The 10995-nt window shown below is 50.2% G+C and overlaps 5 protein-coding genes across 5 annotated transcripts; 3 read left to right on the top strand and 2 right to left on the bottom strand.

Moving 5' to 3' along the window:
* The first annotated feature begins 68 nt into the window (after nt 1-68).
* C7974DRAFT_403361 (salicylate hydroxylase) lies at nt 69-2132 on the top strand. The gene is made up of 6 exons (XM_046142821.1): nt 69-274; nt 329-425; nt 489-640; nt 709-770; nt 825-1190; nt 1238-2132. Exons 1-6 carry the CDS (start codon nt 232-234, stop codon nt 1817-1819), a joined length of 1302 nt encoding a protein of 433 aa, XP_045992778.1. The 5' UTR covers nt 69-231; the 3' UTR covers nt 1820-2132.
* A 12-nt stretch (nt 2133-2144) lies between these two features.
* Nucleotides 2145-4474, top strand: C7974DRAFT_403365 (transmembrane amino acid transporter protein-domain-containing protein). Its single transcript, XM_046142822.1, has 4 exons — nt 2145-2944; nt 3007-3057; nt 3110-4091; nt 4146-4474. The coding sequence occupies exons 1-4, from the start codon at nt 2641-2643 to the stop codon at nt 4237-4239; spliced, it is 1431 nt and encodes a 476-aa protein (XP_045992779.1). The 5' UTR covers nt 2145-2640; the 3' UTR covers nt 4240-4474.
* A 1-nt stretch (nt 4475) lies between these two features.
* Nucleotides 4476-5867, top strand: C7974DRAFT_403367 (arylamine N-acetyltransferase 1). The gene has a single exon (XM_046142823.1). The coding sequence runs from the start codon at nt 4657-4659 to the stop codon at nt 5683-5685; it is 1029 nt and encodes a 342-aa protein (XP_045992780.1). The 5' UTR covers nt 4476-4656; the 3' UTR covers nt 5686-5867.
* A 206-nt stretch (nt 5868-6073) lies between these two features.
* Nucleotides 6074-8213, bottom strand: C7974DRAFT_320262 (uncharacterized protein; the record flags this gene model as incomplete). The annotated part of the gene is made up of 7 exons (XM_046138746.1): nt 6074-6644; nt 6696-6979; nt 7027-7111; nt 7161-7288; nt 7396-7860; nt 7912-7991; nt 8036-8213. The coding sequence occupies 7 exons, from the start codon at nt 8211-8213 to the stop codon at nt 6074-6076; spliced, it is 1791 nt and encodes a 596-aa protein (XP_045992781.1).
* A 1155-nt stretch (nt 8214-9368) lies between these two features.
* On the bottom strand, nt 9369-10953 carry C7974DRAFT_403375 (uncharacterized protein). Its single transcript, XM_046142824.1, has 2 exons — nt 9815-10953; nt 9369-9758 (listed from the first exon to the last, which is right to left on the bottom strand). Exons 1-2 carry the CDS (start codon nt 10734-10736, stop codon nt 9586-9588), a joined length of 1095 nt encoding a protein of 364 aa, XP_045992782.1. The 5' UTR covers nt 10737-10953; the 3' UTR covers nt 9369-9585.
* Between the last annotated feature and the right edge of the window lie 42 nt (nt 10954-10995).

Raw genomic sequence — 10995 nt, forward strand, 5'->3', positions numbered from 1 at the left:
CGTGGTCCCCGCTCGCCAGGCACCAGCCGCGAGACCCCCGGGCTGGGAATAGCTTCGACTCGGCAATACAGCAATGCTTCATCCCAGTTCCCAGATGAAAGCCCTTATCTCAATCACACCTCTGCAGATGCTGTCAGCTGCCTTGTATAAGCCTTCGTTGCGGTGCTCAGCCAGCGCTGGTATCCCACAAGCGGCACACGGCTGACAGCACCATCTACTAGACTTTCAATCATGCCTGGAACTCATGCTCACGACTTTCATGTCGCCATAGTTGGCATGCTTTCACTCCTCTTCTATATAAAGTAAAAGTAGCTAATCTTGACTTCAGGCGCTGGAATTGCGGGCCTCGCGCTAGCCATGGGGCTCCAAAAGAAGGGGGTGTCGTTTACGCTCTATGAAGAAGCAAAAGAGTACTCTGCCGTCGGGTGAGCCTCTGTTCTTTTTTAAAGTAGATGGAGTCAAGCTCTTGTATGCTGATTGTCGCGAAGCGCCGGCATTGGCTTCGCTCCAAATGGCCTGCAGGCGATGGACCTCATCGAGCCTGGTTTCCGCCCTAAATATGAGAAAATATGCGTTGGAAACAAGCCACCAAATGCGCAACATATCTTCTTTGAGGGTCTGCTTCTCGAAGAAGGCCTTGGTATGTTTCCACTATCAATCTCCCAGGCCTACAACCACTGTGCACAACTTTCGCTGACCAAGACTTAGGCATGGACCAACCGTGGTATGGCAAGTCAGCTTGGGGCCATCCTGACTTCAATCGCAAATCGGTGCGTATGCAATAAATTCGTGTATGATAATCTAGCGTCTCTGAACGGAGCCAGGCCCACCGAAAGACGCTGCTTGACATTATGACCAGTTTCATACCTCTACAGAGTGTGAAGTTCAATAAATGTTTGGCCGATATCGAACAGCACACAGACAAGGTAACACTTCGTTTTTCTGACGGTGAGGTTGCCTATGCCAGCGTCCTTGCAGGAGCAGATGGAATCAAGAGCAAAGTGCGAGAGCATGTGTTAACAACCACATATCCCAGCCAGGTGGAGCCGGTATATGCAGGTGCATACTGCTATAGATGCGTCATTCCAATGCATGAAGCCGAAGCTATCCTTGGGAGCCTCACAGGCGTTGCCAAGTTCTATTTTGGCTACCAACGCGGTGCTGTCACTTATCGGATCTCAGGTGGAGAGGTAAGTTGGCGAACCCTGAAGCAATTCTTGCTGATCAAGAACCGTAGGAATTCAATTTCCTTCTTTGCGCAGCTGATGACAGCCCCTGGATGCTCCACAAAGCTGTCACAGAACAGGTCACACAGGACGCCATGCTGGCTGATTTCGCAGGCCCTGGCGTAGACGACCGCCTTCGCCGGCTTCTCACAAAGGCAAAACCGGTCAAGTGGGGATTCTTTCACCACCTGCAAACCTCGACATATTACCGCGAGCGCGTGGTCCTCTTGGGCGATAGTGCCCATGCTTCTCTGCCTTTTCAGGCGGCTGGCGCTGCTCAGGGCGTGGAAGATGCACTGGTTCTTTCCAGCGTGCTTTCAGAGCTTGTCCAAGCTCATGTCATAGATACGAGTTCGTCACTGTCCGTTCAAGCAGCTTTGAATGCGTACGACTTGGTGCGGCGACCCAGGGCGCAGAAGCAGCTCGAGCAGGCTGCGGAAGTGGGCCGTATGATCTTTCTTCAGCATGAAGAAGCAGGACGCGATATGCAGAAAATTCTTCCTTTGCTGCAAAACGGTCGTTTTGACTGGTTGTGGTTCCATGATGTCGAAGGGGACGTGCAGGCTGCGTTATCTCGAATGAGGGAGGAGTGATCTCAATGATCCAGGCTTGAGAGAGCGGATATGTGGTAGGACTGTGCTCAATTGGTGAAGCTCGTCAATAAAGGCCGATGATACAAGTTTCCATGGGTTTTTATCAGAATATGAGGGCTCGGGCATCTTTCGTGATATGCTCTCAATGTATGCGGATATGGGACGGGAAACGATTACTGCTTCATTTTCGAAGACGACTATGTCACACTCAGATACCACTGTCGGATATTGTACATCACAAACAACCCGGGTCCTGATGAGATTCAAGTCTTATCACGGATATCGTGTTCTTCGATAAGAGCTCCTCATCCACACTAGTCCAGTCAGAGACCCGGGTATTGGCGAGTCAACGTGCGTAGGTGATGCATCCACTCAAGTTCCAGAGCGCTGATGAGCGGGAACGAAATTAGGCGCGAAGCTAACCACATTTAACCAAAACCAAAAGCTGGGGTCTACAAATTTACGAGCAGGAGTGTGGCGTTCACAATGCTTGGAGCAGGGCTGTGCATCGTTTGATCGCTACGGGGGCTGGAGACAGTACGCCCTTGGTGTTTTGCATTTTGGGGCTCCAATAGGAACTTGGCGGAGAAACGTCCTGGTTAAACGAAGAAACCCCATTTGCGCTTATCAGCGAAGTCGAGGCGTATCGACTAGACCAGTGATTGTGCGGGCTGTTATCCCTGATGATACCCGACACCCCGCTTCGTATCTAAGCCACCGGATATCGTGAAAGCCGGATCATTGTTTAACAATATATGTATCTGCATTAGATCAATACCAGTGAGAGCTCGGCCAGATTCATCTACTCTTTAATCACAAGAATGGCGCCTCAAACCTTTGCGGATATTTCAGAGCATCAAAGCCATGCGCAGGAGATCAAGAAGACATCCGACTCTACTACGGGTGAGGTGGAGACGATGAAGGTTGAAGACCCTGAAGCACTCGAAATCTTCCAGAGGAATGTCGATGGCGTTGAGTTCAGGACCGTCAGCTGGCAGCGAGCCGTTGTGGTCTTTCTCAAGATCAATTTCGCAATGAGTATCCTGAGTACTCCGAATGCCATTGCAACGCTCGGAGCAGTGGGTGGAGGTCTATCTCTTGCAGCATGGGTCGCTCTAAATACATGTAAGTCATACTTTCCACTATACCGAGAACTTTCGAGGCATATACTGACTGCATCGTGCAAGATACCGCCGTCCTCTTGGGCGTCTTCCGCAACAATCATCCAGAATGCCACAGTGAGCCCTGGTTCTCATCTTTTACTACTACCAACGCTGACCCCAAGTGCAGTGCTGGCTGACATGATGGGCTTTCTCTGGGGACGCGTCGGCCGCGAACTGGTTGGAGCTCAGATCATCGTCGCCCAGATTCTGATCTCAGCTGGAGGCATTGTGTCCACTTCAACTGCCTTGAATGCATTGTCGGAACATGGAGCTTGCACTGTAGTGTTTGCTCTCGTGTCTGCGATCATGATCACAATATGCTCCTCTATCCGCACATTTTCCCGACTTGGTTGGCTGACCTGGTTCGGCTTTTCCACCTTTGTCGCCGCAATCTTCATTTTCACTGTCGCTGTTGCGCGTCAAGACCGCCCTGCTGCGGCGCCACCAAGTGGTGATTTTGATCTTGGCTTCGTAGCTATTGCGTACCCTACCTTTGTCGTCGGCATGGTATCAACAGCCAACCTTTTCATCGCTGCAAGCGGCTCCTCGATGTTTCTTCCTGTTATCTCGGAAATGCGCAACCCCAGAGAGTATCGTAAAGCAGTCCTTTGGGCTGGTGTCCTTGTCGGCATCTTGTATGTCGTCTTCTCCATGGTCATATACCGATACTGTGGCATCTGGCTCTCGGTTCCCGCACTCGATTCTGCCGGTCCCCTCTTCAAGAAGATATCCTACGGTTTCTTGTTGCCTGGGTTGATCATAGGTGTCGGTATCTACCAACATGTCGCGGCGAAATACGTTTTTGTCCGGTTGCTCCGAGACTCAAAGCACCTACAGGCGAACACTGTCGTTCACTGGTCGACGTGGCTCGGCATCAATGTTATCCTCGGCATACTTGGTTTCGTCATTGCGCAGTCTGTTCCCATCCTGAACTTCTTGCTCGGACTGGCCGGGTCGCTGTGTTTCGCGCCGTTCAGCCTCGTCTATCCGACGCTGTTGTGGATGTATGATTTCAGAGCTTACAGATCTGGGACACTGGGACAGAAAGCGAGGTTTGGATTCCACGCACTCATCTGCCTTCTTGGCCTGTACATGATCGTTGGTGGAACGTAAGTTGTAAACACAAACCCAGTCAGAATTTCAAGCTAACAAACATTGTACAGGTATTCTGTCGCTGTTTCGATCCGGGACGCATTCGCATCTGGGTTCATTGCCAGGACCTTCGATTGTGCTGATAACTCCAATTCTGCTGCGTGAGCTGGTTAATTCCCGCAACAAGAAGGGTCGCATCACCGTGTATATACTCAGTGGCTGGCTGCCCTGTACAAATTCGTAGCATCATTCTTCTTGACTTGGAGGTACATCTATCTGTCTTTTACGTGATTGTGGGTAGACGCTGGCTTCGTTGTGGCGAATGCAAGGTGATCACGCTAGGCCGTCCGCGGCGAGCCGGGGACGTCGGATTGCTTTCCCCGCCTTTCCGCTGCCCCACCTTTTATTCCCTTTGATGCCGATTGCTCAACGCCATCGCCGCAGAACCATGTAATGGTGGTCAGCAAGAGACGTCTTACATACACATGCTTCGTCTGATAGGATTATAAAAGCTCTTGCATTGTATCTTGCGTCTCCTGTTGTGTCCGAGCCATCACAAGTAAATCTGCATACTTGCCGAACATGACGAGTGCTTCTTTACCCACCTCCCTCACCCAGCTACCGCTCAGCGATGAGGATCGCCCACGGTACAGCGCAGCCCAGTTGCACGATTACTTTGCTCGAATCCAGCTTCCACAAAAATACCTCGACTCGCCTTTACTGTCCAACAAATCCTATTCCATCACTAAGCAGCACGGACTTCCATTTCTGCAGGCTTTGACCCGGCATCACGTCTGCAATGTGCCTTTCGAGAACTTGGAACTACACTACTCCGCGCACAGGATCATTACTCTCGACCCGGCAGATCTTTACACGAAGATCGTGACCAACCGGCGCGGTGGGAGATGTATGGAGAACAATACCTTCTTCGGGACCGTTCTCCGTTCCCTTGGCTTTGAAGTTCGCAACTGTGGAGGCCGCGTGTCGCGAGCCATGAGTCCTTATCCAGAGGTTCGGCGCAACCAGGCTGCAACATATGACGGGTGGAATCACATGCTTAACCTTGTTCGATTTGACGATCAGTGGTTTGTCGTTGATGTAGGCATGGGCAGCATGGGTCCTAACTTGCCCTACCCGCTACAGGATGGGTTTGAAACGACTAGCATTGCGCCACGCAAGATACGACTACAGTTTCGCGCTATTGCAGAGTCGTATGGGGATCATTCCAACAAGCTATGGTGCTACGATGTTTGCCACGATCCGGCGGGAGACGAAGAGGACGTCTGGGTGCCGACTTATTGCTTCACCGAGACGGAGTTCCTGCCTCAGGATTACGAGATCATGTCGTGGTATACATCCACCAATGGGAAGTCCTTCTTTACTAAATATGTCACAAGCACGACAATGATAATGGATGAGGCAAAAGAGAAAATCGTCGGGAACACCACTCTCTTCAAGGATACCATAAGAAAGGCTGTTGGTGGTTCTCGGGAGGTCATGAAAGAATGTACTACGGAAGACGAGCGTGTGGACGCTCTGAAAGATTTTTTTGACATTGATTTGACTGATGAGCAAAGGCAAGGAATCTCAGGCGATGTAAAGCTTGGCTGATATTTTGGGATTCTCTTAACACGAAATCCCCTTTCCGGAAACGTTTTGTAATAATGTTCAAGACTATCTTCTGCTTCAAGGCTCCGAAGCTGCGTCGGCAAGTGACAAAAATGTAGCCATTCAGCAGCAGTGTGGCGCCATCAACAGCCCAACTACAAGTAGTGTACACACTCAACAGAAAGTATTTATTTCCTATAATCATCAACGTTTTGTTTATATACCCTGTAACCCAATTCATCGCGATAGCGATTCGGTTAATACCCTTCGGCTACTGTACTTCGGCTGGCGCCCTTCCGCTATCATTACTGCCTGCGTCTCAACATATCCTCGGTTTACGTAGCGTCGAAGAATAGTACATTTGAGGGTGACCCGCCTCTACAATGCTAAATCAGGTGCCATCATGACGAGAGACTGGGCGCATGAAATTTGGGGGCTCGCCGGTGGTCGGACTTCTGACATCGGAAAGTTCAACACTAGCTGAAATCGTGGACTCTGGTAGCTCAGCGCAAGGAGAGTCCTGGCGCCAGGATGCTGGCACAAGTGGTGGCGAGACTTGAGACGGTGTCGACGTCATGGAACAAGGCACAGTGCCGCCATGCAGAACATTGACATCTGTCACAGGCTTCTCGCATACAGCAGGACCATCGAGCTCCGCTCTTTGGTGGTTCTGGTCAAGTTCAGGTGTGTTGTGTTTACTTTGCTGGCGACGCTTGTAACGGAGCCAGTAGAAAACGATGGCGATTATGCTGGCAAGTGCGACAACGCCCCCAATGGTTCCGCCAGCAATAGCACCAGTATTTGGACCGCTAGATTTTGACTGGTTCGATTCCGTTGATGTGGCCGGGATCAGCCTTGTGGCTGTTCGAGACGCAGCCGGCTTCATGCCCAGAAAGTATCCTGAGAGCTGAGGGGTTTCCCAGCCTTGTACAGGTGTTGTCATTGTGGCATGACCACTGGTACTATGAATCCATTAGTTCCATTGATTTAGGCTGGCACAAGTGAGAACTTACTTGCCGCCGACCAACGAGACAAGCTTGTCGGGGACCCGATACCCATTGAATTCGGGCATGAGCCGCCACCACCATTGGGTCTGCGGCCGCTTGACTTCTGCGCTCTCCTGCCCGAGCAGAAGGCCGTGTTGTCCGTTGTGATCAGGTACGTCGCAATCCACGAACGAAGTGTTGGCGAAGTAGCCACCAAGAACGATCATCTGTGACATTCCTCGCACAACGTTACAGGACGACCAGCCTTTTCCTGTTGCAGTATTTGGGACGCGACTCGGTTCTGGGTAGATCTAGAGATGTAAGTATTTCGCCTGCAAGTGTTTACTGGGTGGTCTACCAGTGTCCATTGAAAGGACGGTATTGTCAGAATGTACGTCTCTCCGAATGTAGCTCCGTCTTCACCAATGCCACCCTGAACGTAACTTGTGAATGTCAGTGCCTACAGTGCATGGTGCCCAGCTAATCACTTACACGTTGAATGAGGAGTGGTCGACTGCCCAAGCTAGACCAGCACACATCCCACGCCTCGGAGAAGGGACAAATCCAGTTGCAACCTGCGTGAACCACTTGTTCTCGTTTATGTCGAATATCCTGATACTCTAATTGGTTATAAGCAGATGACATCGGCAGTAGTATCGTATATCTTACGCTCATGTTCGCCTAGGAAGATTAGCACAATTGGCCAGATAATGATATGACGACTCACATATCGCACTCTGCCATCACTTCCAGTCTCGACCCCTCCGAAATATAACAACATGCCCGATGCTGAGGCTGGAAAATACTGTAGTATCCCCTCGGCTCGTGCAATGTTATCATATGTGTGATTGGACCAGATGTGAGTATCCATGTTGTAGGATATTAGCGACGAGAGCATCATGGGTTCTCCACTCCATTTGGGAGTGGTTTTATTGCCCAGATAGCCTCCATAGTAATATGCAGTCCCCTCTTCCGTAACTGTACCTGATCCGAATGCTGGCCATAAGATGCCGGTCTGAGCCGCAGAGGAAGTCGTGCGGTTCCAGGTGCTGGAAAGAATGTCAAAAAACCAAAGGCTGGTGAATTGCTGCACCTGCGAGATATCGTGGTATTCCCCGCCAAAGAGATAGAATAACTTGTTGGTTATGTCGGGCCATAGTACACCGCCGCTCACGGAAGGCACTTCAGACTCCTGATCTGATCTTAGTCGCCGATCGAGCTTCGTTGATCATGCAAAGCTTACCTTCGATAAGTTCTTAAACAATTGGGGAAACTCGGTTTCCGTATCGGTGGCTAGGGTATTCCCCCATAGGAGTCGAGGGTCTATTTGTGAGCGACGTGCAAACGCATAGCTATCGCATGCTTACTTTGCTGCGCGATGCTTCCATTTTCCACAAATCCACCATAATGGACTTTTCCGCCATCGATGTAGAGTTTATCGTCTATCACACAGGTTTGGTGTTGATATCGTCGGCAAAAGTCCTGAATAGGATCCTGCTGAGCGGCTGTCACAATCGTCAATACGAGGGGGAGAAACAGCCGCATGATTGAGAACATCGAAGAGACGGAAAGGACCGACAGCTGAAAAGAAATGATGAGGGATTGGAGATTTGCACAGCCCTAATCTCACAGATCTAAGCCCATCCTGAAAGTGTGGCTCCCCAAGAAAACCAGTAGAACGTGCCGGTCCCGAAGCAATGGATGTCCTCTCGCACAGTTCGCCGAAGGTCCAGACTTAGCTAGATTTACACAATGCAGGTCAGAGCGTTTCTCACCGTACAAACACAGCCCATTTGTATTGTACCAGTAAAATTCGCTTGTGTAGCCTCTCTGTAATCCAGACTAGTAGGCAACAGAGCACAGCAGTATCCATCCAGCCAACGGCTCCCCCTAAGACCGAATATCGCCAATTGATGAACTCATACCTGCACACTCGACTGGTAGTTTTGGGAGCTCTTTCAGAGAGTTCTTCATGTGTCCTTTTTAGGGGTGATCAGGCTGAGAGTCTTCGATGACCATTTCTATTCGGAGTCACTGACATTGAGGGGGTAGTCGCACACGTTCCTCAGTGGCGTATTTGGGCATCGAAAGGAGCATATCTCTTGTCAATCAGGACTTGGCGGCTGCTGTGGTCCCCTCAGCACGGAGGTTTACATTCTAGGATTGTCCCGGAATGCTGGGAGATGGTAGCACAGCGCGTGTTACATAGCGAAGAGCTCGCGTGCAGCTAAGCCTTCGTTAAATCGGTATGTATCGTACTTCTGCCATTTCCAAAGAAACCGACTAAACTCTTGCCAGCCAGATCAGCAATCCATATTTCAAACCCTGAGCTCAGATGTGCGCTATAGCGATTTTAGGGGGCGAAGAAAAGATCGGTGAGCAAATCGGACCGGAACGCTATCGGGAACGTGTCAGCAATAACATGCAGTGTTCAAAGAGTACAGTCACTGCAACAGTATGCCAAGGACTTGGCATGTGCCGTGGTCTGAGGATAGAGAAGTCGCTGAAGGTCAGGCTGGGACGCCGACAAATCTGCAGGCTTGTGATATATTCCTGAGCAACCTTCAGTATACGTGTGGAGTCAATACAAAAAAGTTTAGTTGCCGAACGATCCAGAAAACACGTGTTTGGGGTACGTTGCCTGCAGAGGCATGCGCAATGTGCAACATGAAGCACTGGTGAGGGGAAGAGAGCAGGTGACGTCACCCCGGCTTCTCATGGCACTAGCAATAGCAACACAAGAATAAGTTCGAAGGCCATCGAGCTACAACATACCGTTGTTACATTTCTGAATCTCCTCTGCGAATCTATGATACCAGTCATCTTGTAAGCCCCGGTCATCGATGTAAATGTAGCAAACTTGGTCGATAATGTCAACGATCCATATAATTATTCACATTGTGGGAATATCGATGCCTCAATACCATATGCTCCTTGTTCTGTGGTGGGGTATTGTTTCAACACCTTCCTTTTCTCTCTCCTTCGCCAAATCGTATAAGAAAAAGTCGATGAGGATCGCATTGACTTTCGCTTCAGGCTTGATCTTCAACATCTCCCGTCGGAGCAAATCCACTGCCCATATGCTGCACCCTGTTCTCAAGTGAGTTTTCTTTGAAAAGGTCGCAAACATTGAACAGCCCACTTACCTCGAATCTGCATCTCCCACGTGTGTCCACTTTCCATAACTTCGAGGCGCCGGATCTTGGCTTCCAGCGAAGGGCAAAACCACATAACTCCGAGAGAGTGCAGTATTTGTGGAACGCGGTAGTCTGCAAACATGGTGATCTTGTCGATGTCATTGAATTCTCCATAGCCCTCGCCGTCAAAAGCGGCCCACAGATCAGCCACAAAGATCTGTGCGCGCTTGAGAAACCGAACCTTTTTGCGCTCAAATGTGCCTTCGTCCGCAAAGCATGTGAACTTCTCAGCAAGTAGATTGACCAGCCCAGCTGCTGAGTTTTTGGCGTCTTCGACGAGTGTCACAACACTACCATCGAATTCCTCGTCTAGTACTCTGCCTGCCTCTCTGAGACACCTAATGCGCTGGTCGAGCATCGGTGCCTGCTCATCATTCACCGAGCGGAATGCGTTCTTGAGTACCTCGTCTGTGCAATTTACCTCGTCGATCCAGAATTCAGGTGAAGTTATTGGAACACCCTCATCCAGTGCTCTCTGCAGCACAGCGACCAGGCCCCAATAGCCCGTCCACCTCTTATCTTTGTACTCAACGGCGAATCTCTCATCTTCGCTCTTCTCACTCCAAAAGCTAAAGTTCAAGAGATCCATGGTAAAGATGAAGTTGACTGTGCTTTCGTCTTTAGATTTGGGATGCAGCTCATGAGCCGACCAAGTTTTAGTACTGTATTCTCGCTTTTCCATCTCGTCAAGAACCAACTGGGCGGCTACTTTGGTCGAGCGCATGTCGATTGCCACATCGGTGCTGTTGTCGTAGATGTTCTCGGCACTTTCGAGTACCTTTGTCTCTGGCGGCCCATTATCCTGGACACCTATTCCGAATCGCTTCCGTAATAAGTCCAGTAGTTCATGGTCAACCTCGTCGTCTGACATCGCGATCTTTGACGCTGCTTTCTAGAACCGGGTTGCGCCAGGAACCGAAGTCGATGCAATGAAGGAAGGGACCACTTGTGGAAATGATTTATTATCGCTCTTGTGAACCCGATGAAAATTAATCGTTAGCCACCTCCAGATTCTGATATCGAACATGTGACTTGGTGAGCGCAGTTTCACTCGCGCGCGTTAAAGCTTCGCGTAGCCACTAGCGTTGAGGCTCTAGCGACCGGGGGTGGATCAGCGCTACAGACTGACG

The sequence above is a fragment of the Boeremia exigua genome, assembly GCF_020726555.1.
Source record: "Boeremia exigua strain MPI-SDFR-AT-0100 chromosome Unknown C7974scaffold_12, whole genome shotgun sequence".
Taxonomy (NCBI): Eukaryota; Fungi; Ascomycota; class Dothideomycetes; order Pleosporales; family Didymellaceae; genus Boeremia; species Boeremia exigua.